This window comes from Triturus cristatus, chromosome 5_2 (assembly GCF_964204655.1).
Source record: "Triturus cristatus chromosome 5_2, aTriCri1.1, whole genome shotgun sequence".
NCBI classification, from domain to species: domain Eukaryota; kingdom Metazoa; phylum Chordata; class Amphibia; order Caudata; family Salamandridae; genus Triturus; species Triturus cristatus.
The window spans coordinates 1,103,990,933-1,104,008,763 of record NC_140588.1 but is presented as its reverse complement, the minus strand read 5'-3'; the positions used below and the strand labels follow the sequence as shown (position 1 = coordinate 1,104,008,763).

The 17,831-nt window shown below is 43.2% G+C and overlaps 1 protein-coding gene across 1 annotated transcript in view; it reads right to left on the bottom strand.

Moving 5' to 3' along the window:
• Positions 1-1,525: 1,525 nt before the first annotated feature.
• The window catches only part of LOC146829779 (nicotinamide N-methyltransferase-like), a 112,363-nt gene continuing 96,057 nt past the window's right edge, over positions 1,526-17,831 (bottom strand). Inside the window, exon 3 of the mRNA XM_085608496.1 lies at positions 1,526-2,217. Coding sequence (XP_085464622.1) covers positions 1,782-2,217 — 436 coding nt within the window. The 3' untranslated portion in view covers positions 1,526-1,781. The remainder of the gene's footprint in view (positions 2,218-17,831) is intronic.

Below are 17,831 nucleotides of genomic sequence, written 5' to 3'. Positions count from 1 at the left end.
TAAATCACCTCCTGGTCATATTACTTACCCCCTTTTCCAAGGAGATGCTGGTAGAAAAGTGCTAGCCATTCTTTAGTCTGTTTCCTTTGTCGTACTTATATCGGTTATCTCTGAGACAGGGCCTCTTCTTTACAGCCTCTTCTAGCCGTCACTGGAATGGCAATGCGCTGCTCAGATCCAAGCCACTCCTTCAGACCCGGGTCAAAGTCAATCTTGCGGTCCTCAACTGATGCAGCCATATGGCCCAGGGATAGGAAGAGCACCCAGCAATCTCCCAGGTCTCCTTGCAATGCTCAGCAAGATGTCCCTTGAACTCAAAGGACTAGGGCCAATATGTCTGAAAGGAGAATTTGGTGCCTTCATCTACACAGGGGGGCCCAGCAGCCTCTAGTACTGGCATACCTCACATCTCTCACATTGCTTTTCAGTTGGTATGCCTCTGTGCTCCAGCACTCACATCTGGCCTACACTGTGTGACACAGGCCCCACTATTTTTCTTCCTTGCATGTTCCTCTGAGTACCTCCTCATCTTCAGCAGTCTCCAGCTGGCAATACAGCAGATATAGAACCCTCAGTAGCATGCCAATATGGAGGGGGGAGTTGGGGCTCTTGAGCTGGTCTCAGTTTATCAATTTGGAGCTGGATGCAGGTCAGCCAAACAGAGCTCTGAGCAATGCTGTTCACTCCATTGGCACCAGGCCACACTCCACATGCATACTTGATGCTGCTAAGATGGGACAATATCAAATTCCATGAGTGTTCAGAGATAAAACCAACATCAACACCTGTGGAAGGCCTCATTCATGCAGAGTAAGGCAAGGCAGCAACATGCACCGATTTGCCTTACTCCATATCTACAAGTCAATGAAAAGTCACACAGGGTGGTTTTATGTGGCCTTGTAGATATAGCTAAGCCCTGTATATCAGCTGAAAGTTACCAAAGTGATATCTGGAGGTACACATGGCTTTTAAATAAGTCCCTCAGTATGGCAATTGGTGTTATTCATCATGATAAGATCTACATAGCCTCTCCATCACCTGTGGCAAGTTCCAATGCACCCAGAGTGCTCAAGGGCTAGAAGCAGCAATCTTCGATTATAGCCGAATGCGCACCAATGTAATTATCAATTGGCTCACTCTTGAAAACATACCCATAACATCACCACTTTCCTATAACCTTTTAGGTCTTTTGTTTAAAGTCTAATGTTTAAAAATATTGAATTTCAGTAAGTGCCAAGGAATGAAGGAAAATAAACTACCCTCCTAATTTTCAAAATAAATATCAAGAAATCATGAGTGCATGGTCAACCTTCCCAAGTGTCATTTCATTGTCAGAGATGAAGTGGAATTAGTGGTCGACTTCTGTACAACTGATGAACTGATCCTGGAAACCGGGCACTAGTACTGTCAGGCTTCTGGGTTATGAATATAATTGCCTGAAAGAGAATCCAGGTCCTTGGGGTTTACAATTAAAAAGAAAGCACCAGAAATGAGAAGCTCTTGAAAAGAAAGCCATGTCCAGGAGTTAGGATGACATCATTGTTTATTGATTGTATTTATGAACCAACTACTCACTAATGGTTTCACTCACCATGGTTACTCAACATTGCCCAGCTTTGTGGACTACTTCTGTGTTCTATGAACAGTTCATTATAATATTACAGAAATAATTATAATTTTAAAGAATATATATAATGCGAAAATGGAAATGAAAGAAATTTGATGCTCAGATGAGCTTAATTTTTCATAATTTTGCATCCACTTTTTTATCTACTGAAAGATTACAGTTCTCTTTCTTTGCGTGCTTTTATAACAGCAAAATATTTAAAATCTGCTAGATTGTACAAACCTTCAGTTTTCCGAGGATAAATGTGATCTTCCTCAATGACAAAACCAGCCCCCTTGAGAGCATCCTTCACAAAATCCGCATCCAAGCAGAAAACAGGTAACTTGACGTCACCGCACATGAAAAATGTCGCACAGAATTTTGTAATCATTATCAGATGTCCTCCAGTCTTTAACAGTGACGAGACATTTTTCAGAGCTTCGCAGTAGGACTTCTCGTCTGAGACAAAGTGCTCCACACAGTGCACCAGGAGCAGACAGTCAGCTTGGGAGTGGATGACGGGAGACAAAGGGTTACTGCTCATGACGTCATATTTCAGAACTCTTGTAATTTTTTTTCGTAACATCTGTTCCTTCTCAGTCAATGTTTCACTGGAATAAAGAAATACAAGGTGATTAATATGCTTTTAATTGTTGACTGACACTTGTTATGCAATGGGACCATCTTCATAGCTGCAATGGAAAAATGTATAAACCTTTTCAAGATGGCCGCTCCACTGCCCGTGCTGTTCACTTTCTGTCTTGCACTTCGCTGCAGCTATCAGTATGTTATGTTATGTTAACAGGTATTTATTAAGCGCGCGGCTACTCCCGGGAGTGTCCCGGCGCTTTGGGTCACTGGGTTATTAGCTACAGCACATTCACATACACATCTCATTGCATTTCTGCCTTCCCTGGAATCCTATTAGACATGCTGGTGTCAGTTTATATGTTTGGAATTATTGTTTTCCTTGATGTAAAAGAGCATTCTGTTCCTAGGCAATGTGAAAATATCCATAATTTCTTAAATATGGTCATTGCCAGATACGTTTACGGTGATCCTTCCATCTACATCACACATTATTACAACCACTGTGTGGGAGCAGTCATCTCAATCGGCATTAATAAACCTTCCCATCAAATCAAATCCCTCACCAAAGCATGAAACAGCAAAATATAAGACCCTCACTTCCAAAAAATCCATTGAGTGAATATATATTTCTACCTGGGTTTCAAGACAAAATTCACAGTAGTCCCCACAGAGATTCTTTCTAGATACTGATGCATTGGAAGACTGGTGTCCTCAGACCCTGGCAATGAAACACATCACCTTAACCTCATTCAAACCCCATTCTCTTCCACTGATTTCCAAAGCAATCCTCCTCAAATGTCTTCCACTCAAATGCTGCTGGCCTCAAGACAACACCTTAAGTAAAACCTCAACATTTTATTTTATTCCTAACAGAAATCTGGTTAAATGTCTCCTCGGTTTATTGATAGATTAGAATATTGTGTCCATAAAAATAAGCCCAAAAATATTGAGATTGTAAGTGTAATTAAGTATATCCACTAGTGGGGGACGAAAAAAGGGGGGTAAGAAAGTGAGTTTCCTATTCTATTTCCCTTAGGGTTTATAGACATGAATACAGCCTGAACAGCTGGACAGAATTACACCAAATTTGGTAGAAAGGTAGATCTTGGTCCAGTAAGCGACTCTTTTTGTAATTTGGTGAAAATCAGCTATGTAGTTTTCAAGATAGCAACTGTAATTCAAATGTGTATCTATAGGGGTTTGTCCCTCTGCAGATCCTCCTCGTATTCCTGATTCAACATGCCAACAGCAATGTAGTGATTGACTGGCCACACCTGATTGGAAATTTGGTGTTGTCATTGTGTTCATTCATATACGGTCCTAGTGGGGAAAATAAAGTTAAAAGGTGATAGAAGGGGTCAGGGTAAAGGTACCCTAACCCCATGGGACTAATGGAGGGGTCTGTGAGGGATCCCTCATGGACCATAAATGTCCAAAAATGTTTTGATTTAAGCATCAGAGAAGCCACAGATCCTCCCCAGATCCTCATGGATTAGGGTGGATCTACCAATCCAGAACACAACAAATAAGCATACACTCACTCAGAGATCCATAACCCTACTCATTCCTCACTAACATACTCCAACACCACCTTACTCTCCCATGATGTCACTCACACAGCCACTCACGCACCTATGCAGGCACTCTCACACCTACTCACAAATCGTAAAAACCACTCACATACATTTACACACCCACACAACCAATGATATACCTACTGACACACCCACACAGCCAGTCCCATACCCACTCACAGCCCCACACAGACAGTCACATACACACTCATATAGCCACCACACACTCACACACCCACACAACCACTCACACACACACTCACATGCCCTGAGACACCCAGGTTGCAGGGACATTATAGTTAGGAAACAGCAGTGAAAAAACATAGAAATTCACTGAATAAAAACAAAGGTTACAGGGACATTTTAGTTAGGTTCAGATTTTACACACACAAAACCACTGAAAATCAAAAGTTATACTTACAGTTATCTCAAGTAACTATATGTGCCCTAAGGTAACTATAACTCAAGCCCTCATCATGCACTGCTAAGTACCCCACATATTAAATTGCTCATGACATCTTCTATGACATCATTAATAATATTACTGCAACATTTGAAGTGAGCATTTTTATGAGAAACCTGTGCATGGGGGTGTGAGTTATAGTTACCTTAGGGCCAATTTTGGACCCGGGGAGGGGGTCGATTGTGGACTACGGGACCACATTCCCCAGGGCACAGCCTTTAAATTATGTTTTTAATAGGGGAGTGGGCTGTGGAGCTACCCCCTCCTCTCCTATGGGGTCCCGGGGACCCCATCACCCGGCCTTTTTGCCATGGAGGAGGGGAGCAATTTTGGCCAAGGGACCCCAGCCCCCTGGGCCCGGCCATTACATTACTGGGTGGGGGTCTGCACAGCCCTCCCCCGGCCAATTTCTGCCCTGAGGACCCCATCCCCAGAGTTTCAGACATTATACTATCGGGGAGATTGCCTATGTGGCACTCTCCCAGAGTCAATATCTGTCCAGGAACGCCAATCCCTGTGGCCCAACCATATTTTCCTGCGGGTCCCCAAGGAACACAGTCTGCACCTGGACTGCAGGAGTAGCCTGAAGGCACCTTCAGTTCCTGTCGGTGCCTCACCTCCTGCATGAACTAACATTGCTTCCACACATATGGAGGTGCTGAAAATACAGCTCCCTGTGTGTGAAAGCAATTTGCCTGTTCCCCTGCTCGCTTGAAAGTGGGCAAGGAAACAGATGAATGCTCTGCTTCCAGCAAGTGAGAGAATTTTCCCGCTCTCGCTTGCTGAAAGTGGAGTGTTTGTTATGGCTTGGCAGGAGCAGTTAAAGCTCCTGCCATGGAACAGTAATCCGCAATATACCAGGGTGAACACCCCAGGACAAAGCAGGAGCTGGCCCTGGGAGGTAGCTATCACCAGACAATCTATGGCTCCAAGAGGGGGGTGGCACAGCCCCCCTCCACTGTGATATATAGCCCAAGGGAGGTGGTGGTCCCTGGGGCTGTGGAAATTCCGTGCAGGCCCCCCATTTATTTGATGTTTAGCCTTGGGCAAGTGGCATGCATGGGGCCATATATATATATATAGGGCGGAACATGGATACTTATGAGGAAACTGCCAGCTGCCTCTCTTCATTGCCTTCCCGTGAGCAAGGGCTAGAGGAAGCCCGAAACGCGTTGGGACATTGATGGCCAAAGTTCATGCTGTACTTAACGTGCTGTTGACCGTTGCTGCCTTGCAGAATAAAGATGTAAACACGCTGAGAATGGGCCTCCAAATGTCGGGTTCTTACAATTGAATATATATATATATATATATATATTCAGGTGCCTATATATTTGGTAACAGTTGATAAATCTTCATGAAATGCTGATACTTCACATGGGGTCTGGAAAGTTTTGGGGTGCTTTTGTGTAAAAGGGGCAGAGAAAAAGGTAGGGTCCCAAAATGTGTTTTCCCTATGTTAATCCTATAGGACCATTAGACACGACTACAGCCAGAACTGCTGGACGGAATTATATCAAATTTGGCAGAAAGCTAAATCTTGGTTCACAGATCATGTATTTTGTGATTTGGCGTAAATCTGTTCGGTAGTTTGGAAGATATTAACTGGAAAACAAATTTTTATATCAGGGGATGTGGATTCAAATTCACTGACGAACTCCTGATTGGCTGGCTGCACCTCGACAGAAAAGATCATTATGTTTGCCATGGAACGGTTGCAGTTGTTGAAATCATAGAGTGAATATTAAGTGAAGGGGACAGGTGAGAGGTTTATTGACCCCATGTGAATGCTTGCAATGAAGAGTGAGGGTGTATTATGGCCATAAATATGGCTCCAATTTTTTTTTGATCATTCGTTTAATCTGCGGATTCCTTGCGAGGCGAGGCTAGAGATCCGCTAAATTAAAGCAGCTGAAAAAATATATACATATAGAACAATATATACATATTTGTATCCTATTCTTCTCACAGCTACTCACATACCCATACAGATAATGTTACACCCCCTCTTATACCCATACAGTCATTTACACATTCAGTGTTCCACCCATATAGACACTGTCACACTGATTAACAACCCCATAATGACACTGTCACTCCTATTCCTAAACCCATACAGACATTGTCACACCCATTCATAAAGTCATATAGACACTGTCACATCCATTCACGTACCTAACCAGGCACTGTCACATCCATTGACAAAGTTGTACAGACACTGTCACACCTATTCACAATCCCTTAGAGACTGTCATACCCATTCAAATCCCCTTAGAGAGCCTGTTATACCCATCCACACACCCATAGAAACTAAATTACATCCATTCACAAATCCATAAAGTCACTGTTACCCCTCCTGACAAATCCGTACAGACATTATCACAGCCATTCAAAACTCCGTCAATACTCTGTCATACCCATTTACAACTCTAAAGAAATACTCTAATATACATTCATAACCCCATACAGACTCTATGACGCCTATTGGAAAACCTATAAAGACAGTGACACAACCATTCACAAACCCTTAAAGTCACTGTCAAACCTATTGATAAACCTATAGAGACTGTCACACTCATTGACAACCTCATACAACCTTTGTTATATCCATTCATATACCCATACAGACACTGTCACACCCATTTATATCCAATACAGTCACTGTCACACCCATTGACAAACCAATACACACACCGTTACAGACATTCACAACCCCATATAGCTTCTGTCATGCCAATGCATATACCCATACAAACAATGTCACACTCATTCACAAGCACATACAGCCATGTCCATACTCATTCACAAAGCCATATAGACACTGTTACACCAATTCATGTACCTAAGCAAACAGTGTCAGAGCTATTCACATACAGACTCTATTAAACCCAAAACCCATACAGTCACTGTCACAGCTTTTAAGAACCCCATATAAACTGTCAAACCAATTAATATACCCATACATAGACTTTCATATATACTTACAACCCCGTACAGACTCTGTGATACCTATTCACAAACCTTTTGGGACACTGTCACACCCATTTACAAACCCATACAACACTGTTACACCCTTTGGCAAACCCACTTATGCACCTAAAATAACACCAATTTAGACTATGTTATACCCACTGTGAAAAATCATTCAGAAGCTTTTAATCGAATTATTAAATGTGCTCTTTTTCATTGAATGTCTGCTTTTGATTTATTGGGCTGCGGAGTCAAAAACCATTTGGGACATAGCGTGCCTCTTAGAAGAGCTTTTGTGTTAATTGTGAGTCTATGATAACTACATATACGAGTGATTGCAGAGTTTCCAGTTGTTCAGAAACACTCTGTTGCCTTCATCTGGGAAGTGAAAACCATCTCTCCTGTATATTCCATGCATGTTGAAATGCAGGTAAATATTTTTGCCAGAGTCCATGTTACAAGAGATTTATTAAGATATGTCCTGGCTTTCTCTGTCTGTGGACAGAATTCAGAAAACAAATTCCATTTCTGCCTCTGGCATATCTTAGAAAACCCCAAGGCAGTGTAAGGGAAAAGTTTCATTAAATGTTCAAAGGTACTCTTCATTGGGATTTCCAGTCCTTTCTCAGTCACTGTGTCCAGGCCATTCCCACCACTGTGTACAATCTTGAGGGCTGGATGTTGGTTCTCCATAAAACTTTCAACCAATAGAAGCAGGTGATGCCACTTTAACTGGCCAAAGATGAGAGTGGTTTACCATTCTTCTGTTTGGTTTTTGCATGCTTTCTTGAAACAAGTTTGAAAACCTGATAGTGAGTACCAAACATGATCAACACCAATCACATTTAACAGGCATGTGTATCCATCTATAGCAAAAGAAAATGATACAGAGGGTCTGAGTATTATTAAGATGGATGAAACTGAGCAGGATGTCAAAGGACATTTTGAAAGTGAGTAGATCATGAAAATAAAGTGAAGTGAACTGATAAGTAACTATGAATAAAAAGTGGTGAAGGAAAACAAAACAGAGGCATACATCAATGTATGGAGTAACACAAGGAGTGAAATGCTAATGTATGCTGTGAGATATTAAGGCATTTTATTATGTATACAGTTATACAATGAGATATACACATATATGTAGATTAAGATGAGCTGGTTCACACTGATGCTTTTGCAAAGAGAGCAGGGTATAATTAAAGATATTTACTTTTTACAGATATTGATATAGCTATGCATAGACTAACAGAGAAAGGTTTACAGTAATGCATACATTACAGAGTCAGAATGAAACTGATGTGTGCATAATTTCTTATACTCATTCAGACCTCTTTTATTCTCCTTTATATACCTACAAAGACACTGTTATACCCATTCATATACTGAACCAGAGACACTGACATCCTCTTATATACCCAATGAGAGACTCTCACGTACCCATACAAACTCATACGTACTGTCATATCCTGTCACATACCCTTTTAGACCACCTTTAACCCTATCCACATTGCCATACAGTCTGCCCCCCATTCACATACATATACAGATAGTCGCATCCTCTCACATACCCATACATATACTGTCATCCCCTGTGAGAAGTTTTCCTGGCATATGTTGTCTCCTAGTTATAAGGGACACCTTGCACCAGTCCAGTTCGACTCCTATTGATGATAGGTTTAAGACAACCTTTAAAGAAAGCTATCCTAGTGATAGCTGTGGAGAGCAGCCTTCAGGCTAAGTCTTGAAGGAGTGTTAAGCTTATTGTTTTACCATAGATAACCTCTTGAATGACCAAATGAAAGAGTATCCCACACAGGTATATATATAAAATATATGTATTTATTCTAAACAGAATCCCACAAGTCTCTTTATGAGGCTGAGGCAAAGTTACAATTCAAACAAGCATTGATAGATACAATAAAATAGCACTGGAATCATAGGACCCCAGGGGGGGACCAAACCATATATTAAAAAAGTGGTATAAGAACCACAACAATTCTACAGACAATGCCTAGGGCATTTAGGATCGCTGGCCCCTTAAGAATCCACCCCAGGTTATGAGGAAGGGGACCCACGGGAGGCGTGTGCAGTGGAAATAGCTGCTATCGAGCTCTCTATTAAAGTCTATAGAGAATGTTGCGGTTTGATTTAAACAGATTAAAGTCACTTCTAGCAGGAGTACAAAGTTAAAACTTTAGAGTTAAGCTTTTGAAGAGCCCACTACCACGAGAGTACCAAGGTACCACTGTTACCTGCCCCAGGGAAGCCGGGTGCATAGGTCGTTTTCGATGTCGGGTCGCGGGCTGATTTTCAATGGGAAAATGTTCAAAAGTGCTGCTAGCCAAAAGCGTTGATGATGCCGTGAAGATTGAAGTTGTAGATCTTGTAGAGAAGAACATGAAAGCAGAGGGGACAGAGTCTGGGTCACGGCACAGTGACCAGGGAGCTCAAAGCAAAGAGCCCTTCAATGTCGGGTGCTTCAAGTGGAAAGAGGTGTAGCTTGGATCTGCAGCCATGGGAGGCTTCAAGGAAGGCCAGCTTCGGGAGGGCAACTGTCCCACGTCGCATGAGGGTCGCTGCGGTGTTAGTGGCCGGATTGGATCCACTAAGCCTTGGCAACTGCAACCCACGCAAGATAAACAAATCAGCTACTGGTGCAGATCCACGAGGTCTGTGAGAGGTCTCCTTTGGAGAGACTGTAGAGCAGGCCTGGAGCAAGGGGACCAGGCCCTACCCCTGTCTATGTGGTATTAGCGAACCGCAAATGGTAAATGCAGCATGTACGAGTGCTTTACTCGTCGTTCTGGCCTTGAATGCACTGCGTACACGTTATCTTGCTGCACTACGCGGGTTCCATTTTGGAAACAGTGGCCATCTTGTCATTGCCCTCACACAGGCTATAATGGAGCAAATACGGGCCTCTCAGTACATGTGCTTTCCCGTGACTTCTCGGTGACCTGGGCAGCTGGCTCCGCTGCCCCGGGTCAAACCGGTCTCACGAGCTCCCCTTCCTCCGTCCACCTGTGATTAGCATCAGGGCTCGACCCATCATAAAACCCTTCTCATCCTACACAAACCCCCGGCTAATCTCTTCCACACCTGCTTGTTCCTGCTTTATGACTTGTTTCCCAAAACAGGAGATGCTCATGTTTATTGGGGGGTCTACTGACATCTAACGTGGGATCGCAACCTTATTGTGTAAATCATTGTGAGTTGGCCGAACTGGAATGTGGGATGGTCATCATGACTCTGCCTTTTCTTTGTAATGTACACTGTTATATTGCCGTTTCATAAAACTCAGGAATGTACGCTTGAGGCCGAAAAAGGCCTATTTAAGATGTAGTCCGTTCCTATGATTGGCAGCAGTCTCCTGAGAACATACACGCTGTTGTACTTCTAGGATACCTGTCATTGGTCTGCAGCCAATAAACGATTCTTTGACTTCACCCAGAAGACTCTGTGTTTCTGTAGGTCCGGAACAGGGTGAAACCCCGAAGTCATAGGGTGTGTGCCCCTGCACCGCTGGGTCTAAAATACCCGGTACTTCAGTTTGGCGCCCAACGTGGGGCCGATTTCAGCGGTACCAGTCCAAGCCAGAGGTTCGTGAGGAGCTTTGTGTGGAAATTCCGGAGGAAGGCCGCCACTTCATCGACCCCTGCATGTCGACGTGGTCCGAAAGTCTTTTCTGCGAGGTTCCCCGCGTCCCGACGGCTACGAAGGACTGCTGCCCTGATTAATCGACCTGTTTTGGACCCTTGACGAGTTTGAGAGAGCGAAACAATCGAGAGAGTCTTCTGGTGACGTCATCGATCAGCAATATTCAGTTAAGTATAAGTGGAGCGTCTCCCATTTGTTTTGGTATCCCTCGGGATCGTTTGATTTGATTTGGTAATTGGTGATTTGGTGTTTGCAAACCCCAAAGCCAGAGGATTCGTGTATTCACGAGACTATCGTAATCGATAATCCTTTGACGTTTGGATCTAGACTAGTGAGCGAAGATGCCTGGTTCTAGAATATTTGGTAGATTATTCTGTTTAGGTTGTGGAAAAGATTTCCAGCTGGAAGAATCATGTCCGGTTCCTCCGGTTGGAACTCCAACTTATGAGCTCTATGTAAAACATGGCGTAGGCCCTATTGCATATAACGAAGTGTGGATCCACTACACCAGGAAGGACGGTGTTCTAAAATGGCCCCAAAATGGTAGTTTCGATACCGATATTCTAGATAATTTGGAAATTAAATTGTTTAAGAAGAAAGCCCGGCCGGCGATGTTTGACTCTTTCCGCTTATGGCGGAAGGAAGCCAAACAGAAGGAAATTAAGCTAGCGAAAAAGAATAAAAGAGAGAAAGGTATGTCAGTAATGCAAGCAGCTGTACAATTTAGAGATAATGAGGAGGAGCAGATGAGCGAGCAATTGCACAGGCAGCGTAAGTTAGGGATTGACAAATGTTACCCGGCTTTACCGCACTCTAAGCAAAATGAGTCCGAAGACAAGGAGAAAGATCCCCTAATGTCACACTTGTTGAGTTCGCCACCCCCATATGCGCAAAATGCTACGGCGCCTCCTCAGCTTGTGAATATGCCACCTCCAGTTAATGTATTGCAGGCTTTGCCGCAACCACCAGCTGCCGCACAACCTGTGGAAATATGGATTTTCTGATCAGTTATGTCCCCTATCTTGGACCCCAACGGTTTCATGTATGAATCACAAGTACATGTATGTTCCCTCCAGTTCCAGTTATGAAGACGCAAACACATGTGCGTCCACCGTCAACATGTCCTCTTTCAGATCCGCCATGAATAGGCCGGATATTCCATTCCTAAGTATGAAAGGCCACCGGCTTTATATGGTTCACTTATGCCATTTTTCAGTCCAGGCAAGTAGGCCCTGATTCTGTCGTCAAGCTCTTCTTGCCTTCTGCCTCTGAAAGCTCCAGTCTGAGCCTGCATCTGTGACCATGAACTTTGTCTCATTCCCTGCGCGGCTCTCGATGCCTGACATCAGCCTGTTGCCTGCCAAAAACTGTATTTCACCTTCGAAATTATCTGCTCCGCTCCCTGCCCAATGCATTCCTGTCTAGTAGTTTAAGTAATAGACACTATAAGACCTGGAGATATCAAGCACTATATCACAATACATGGGATTGGGAGAGGGGCAATATAAACAATTATTATGCCCTCAGAAGTAGTTCATGTCACGAACTATCAATACCAACCCAAGTGCTTCCAAATTTAACATTTAAAACAACCCGTCATGTGCAGAACAATCCAACAAAAGCATAAGTCAGAAAAAATGTGTGAAGAATGAGAAAGCATCTCACGTGCGCAACACCAGAGGAGCTGCTGGCTGGTACTCGCCAGTGTGCTCACGAGTTTCTCATCATCGATGACTTTCTCATGAAAAGAGTGTAAAAAGAATCGTGTAAAAGAATTTATACACCAAGGGAGGTATATTAGGCAGCCCAAAAAACCAAAAGAAAAATTCTCGGAAAAAGAAAGACCCGTGTGGTCTTACAAATAAGATTAGGTGTGACCCACGTCTATATTCTGACCCGTTTTATTCCACTCTGTGAGTCACCCCAAGGTTAAAAACACGGTCATGTTCAAAAACCACATTTATGAATGGCCAACATGTTTCATTGCCTACTTAACTTGGCGGCAAATTCATCAGGGCGTCAAGGGACTGCAATCACCTCCCTGGAATGAATCTGTTGACAAACAGAAATCGCTCGTGAAAGCCAAGGGCCCATATACCAGCTCTCACGGAGTCAGTGTATTAAATGAGCACTGTCTGTTGCTCTATTGGTCCTAATGCCCACACACATCCGTTATTTTGTGGTGCTTAGACCGTCATCGTACGGTAGAAGAGCTCACTCGGTAACTCATTCCCGGAACAGTGCTCATTTAATACACTGACTCCGTGAGAGCTGGTATATGGGCCCTTGGCTTTCACGAGCGATTTCTGTTTGTCAACAGATTCATTCCAGGGAGGTGATTGCAGTCCCTTGACGCCCTGATGAATTTGCCGCCAAGTTAAGTAGGCAATGAAACATGTTGGCCATTCATAAATGTGGTTTTTGAACATGACCGTGTTTTTAACCTTGGGGTGACTCACAGAGTGGAATAAAACGGGTCAGAATATAGACGTGGGTCACACCTAATCTTATTTGTAAGACCACACGGGTCTTTCTTTTTCCGAGAATTTTTCTTTTGGTTTTTTGGGCTGCCTAATATACCTCCCTTGGTGTATAAATTCTTTTACACGATTCTTTTTACACTCTTTTCATGAGAAAGTCATCGATGATGAGAAACTCGTGAGCACACTGGCGAGTACCAGCCAGCAGCTCCTCTGGTGTTGCGCACGTGAGATGCTTTCTCATTCTTCACACATTTTTTCTGACTTATGCTTTTGTTGGATTGTTCTGCACATGACGGGTTGTTTTAAATGTTAAATTTGGAAGCACTTGGGTTGGTATTGATAGTTCGTGACATGAACTACTTCTGAGGGCATAATAATTGTTTATATTGCCCCTCTCCCAATCCCATGTATTGTGATATAGTGCTTGATATCTCCAGGTCTTATAGTGTCTATTATTGATTGAGTGGAGGGTGGCCTGGGTGATTTTCCCTCTTAAACTCCTCTTTTGTTTTGAGTATATAGTAGTTTAAGTAAACATTCTTCCAGCTACCGAGCAAAGGCCAGGCTTCTCTGTCTTTATGCAAGTAATTCATAGCCCTATTATTATGGAAGACTTCTGCCCTCGCATCTAGTGTAGACACTTAGACGCTTGTACACGCACTAACAGTCAGTATAGTCAGTATAGAATAAGATTCTACTCTAAGAGACCTCTCTTTTGGATAACATAGTTCTTTAAACATAGGATGTTAGATATGATTTGGGATTAGGTTGACTTGACCCTCCAGACTTCTGTCGCCACATGTAGAGCTAAATGTCAAGTCCCCTTCACCCCCTAGTTGCACGTCAATCATACGTCATGCTGCTGCGCGCGCATTCCTGCCAAGTATTTCTGCTGACATTGCGAAATTCTTTCATGGAACCACCCTATTATGACATCACACCTGATGACGTTCTTTAGTTACACCCAGTTACGCCTACTTTTGCTACGCATGTATGTTTTATCTACATTATGAATTGTTACGCCTCCTGCATTTGCTTCATTGTAATGCCTATTGTATAAAAGTGATTACTTATCAATAAAGTATGTACTTCACTTCCTGAACCTCCGTGGTGATGGAACTTGGAGTCACCGATTCGAATCGTCCACTGGAATAAAGCCCATTCCGAACCTCTAATACCACGGATTCTGCCTCTTATTTACTGAGCTATTTTTGTTATGTTTCTGTATCAAATTAAGTCCCGGTAATTAAATTATTTACCACATGAATGGCGCCCGAATAGGGACACTTTCTCATCTCACGCGCCGGCGGTGCGTTGCAGGCCCGGTCTCCTGCCACAGCTGGACGGACAACAACGCGTACCAGCAGGATTTCCTGTATCTCCCTCCGGTCAAGCGGGGGCGACTGAGGCTGCGATCAACACCCAGACGAGGCGGTGAGAAGTGCGAAGTATCCCGACCAGAGCCTAGCTGAGAGAGCAAGATCCGAGGTATACAGAGGCCCACCAAGTTCCGAAGTTCCGAGGTTTCCGATGTTCCGAAGTGTCCGAAGTTTTCGAGTCGAGTCCAGTCCGGTCCAGTTCAGTTCCGTTCCGAGGCCTTCCGTTCCGAGCTACCCGGTGAGTACCATTACTGGGGAGGCGTTCTGACGTGCACATAGGTTGTGCCGGTCAAGACGGGTTTGGGTACACAAATCCGGTCTGCACTGTTTTAGCAGTGTATCTGTACTGTTTAGCAGTATATCTAGTATATCAAGTATATAAATTCAGAATAATTCAGTTAATGCCGAGTATTATGTTTAGTGATTAAGTTTCCTTAGATCGTCATCATCATTGTTGCTCATTTAAATGTTAAATGTTAAATGTGTTAATACGTCCTGCATATTGTGGTATGAATGACTGTTCATTATTGTGTTTATTGTATTAAGTTTGTTCAAGATTAAGTATCAGATCAGTTCTCAATATGCCGCTCTTTTCGAAATTAAGACAGATCACAACTAGAAAAGGGGTACTCGAAGAAGCTGTTCCTATTCCTCCTAGGGACACTCCAGGGTACTTCATGTATCATAAACACGGCTTAGACGCTATATTATTTCTTGATTTATGGGTAGACTACACCAAGGAATTACCAGAAAGTCAGAGGTGGCCCGCAGCTGGGACCTGGGATGCAGAGTGCATCATGAAAGTAGAGGAAGAGTTATGGAAAAGGAAAGCCAGACAGTCACAGAAAGACGCCGTTGAGTTATGGCGTAAAGAATCTCATAGACGTACAGAAAAAGCACTCCGACAGGAGGAGAAAAATAAGGAGAATTCAAATAAAGTCCGAGAAAATCTATTAATTGAAGAAGGTACACGAGTGAAATCAGAACAAGTAGACAGACAAAGAAATGCCCTTATGAATGGTATGTATCCCCTCCTGGCCGAGGGATTACCTAAGGCTACTCCGGAGATACCAAAAGACTTGCCACCCCCATTGTTCCCAATAAAAATGCATCCTAAGGGGCATCCTAGAACAGCAGAAGATGTTTTTCTTTCCTCATATTTAGATGACGCAGCTCCCGAGTATGCTAACCCCGCCCCACATAGACCGTCTGCCGGGGTGGTTCAACGCCAAGATCCTGTATCTGTATCTCTACAGCAACAAATCCTGACACAAGTTCCGGCAAGCACATCTGTTTCCACATCTGTTCCTACAGCTACTTCTATAGCCGTGTCCACACCTATAGTTGCTGTATCGCGTTCAACGAATCCTTTCACGCCCGATACCCCAGATGGGGCTACCGGAGGTGCTACCAACATTTTTTCTACGCCACCCAGAATAAATAAACTTACCTTTCAAGAATCAGCACATCCACGTACCCCCAAACTCATAAATTCCCGCACGCTTAAGGAACTTCTTATAGATTGTAGATATGACCCTGTGCCCGGCAAAGAGGACGAAATGATCATGGCATCATTACGTATCAGACGAGCCGCGGTGTATTTAGGGAAGTTACCAGGAATGAATATGCATCTAGATAATATATACCATTTTGTCCAAACAGGGCGAGATTCTGAATGTATTAACAGAGCTATGGAATACCAGAAAGTGGAGATACAGGGGGAACTGTTACGTTTCCTCATAAATTGTGTGATCAGAAATCAAGACCGACCGGGGGTAGATCCGGAAGCAATGCAAACTCTTACCAGATGGAGCCAGAATATATCAGAAGGGAGACATGATAGGCAAAATTGTATAATAGCCATGTGCCGAAAGATCCGTAAAGAAATAGAACGCCTACACGAAGAGAGATTAGCGGTAGACCAGTTTGAACAAAACGAGGAGGAAGAAGGATCAGGACTGCCCACAGGACAGTCAGAAACAATAGCCTATGTAGGTAGAGGAAGATCTTGTAATAGTACTAGATGTTTTTCTGACCCGATACGTCCGATATGTCCAGATAATAACAGGAATTTCCAAACACCTATTATAAATATAAGGTCCCCCGAGCATTCGTTCCAAGCCGCTGACAAATTACTCCGAGAACGAAGGGGTTATCATTTACTCGATTCTATGGATGAACAAGAATTAGCCAGGTCAGCCGTTCATTGGGTTGACAGTCCCGGAAAATATGGTGATGATACAGTAGCACACACATTTTTGAACCTCACCCCAGATGAACAGCGTTTAGCTGGGATTTATATGATTAAACAACTCCTTATACTATATAAAAACCAACATTCAGATCCTGGTCCCTTACCTGATATATTGACTGAATTACTCACGAATAGATGGAGAGGTTCAGGTACTAAGTTAATTAGAGAAATACTAGAATCAAGAAAGCAGTACATTATTTTTGTATGCCCAGAACATGTCTCACTGCCCATCAAGGAAAGAACGACGTATTACATGGACAGACAGAATCCCTTACGAGAAGTACACCCAATAAAAGGCGAGGACAATCAGTTTAAACGTGTATTTGTATATACGCCCATATCGAAAATAGAATTGTTACAAATGAAGAAAGTGGTACCCAGTCATGACAAAGACCCAGCGGGTTTCCACCGAGAAATTAAAGACATGTTACTCATGGGAGAGTATACCTATCCCGACATTATGACAATATTAAAGGTATTGATGCCTGCTGGCATTTATGAAAAACTCAAGAAAAAAGAGTGGGAGGTGGGAGACCAAAAGATAGACTGGACAGCATTAGAAGCAGAAGAAAAGGCCCGAACTGCAGGAGCAGGGCTTGGGGATAAAACTAAAGCACTACCAGGTTTACTAGTACAGGTACTGCCACGTTTATTAACTACGAAAAAGGAAGACTGGGGTACAATTTCAGCCTGTAAACAAAAGCAAGATGAAGACACTAGTGATTTCTATGCCCGATTTGAAAAATGTTTTGGTATAAATAGTGGCATAAAAGCAAGTAGCGAATCATACCCACATCTGTTTGTGACAAAATTAGTTGAAAATTCCTTGCCCCAAGTGAAGAATAGAGTATTAA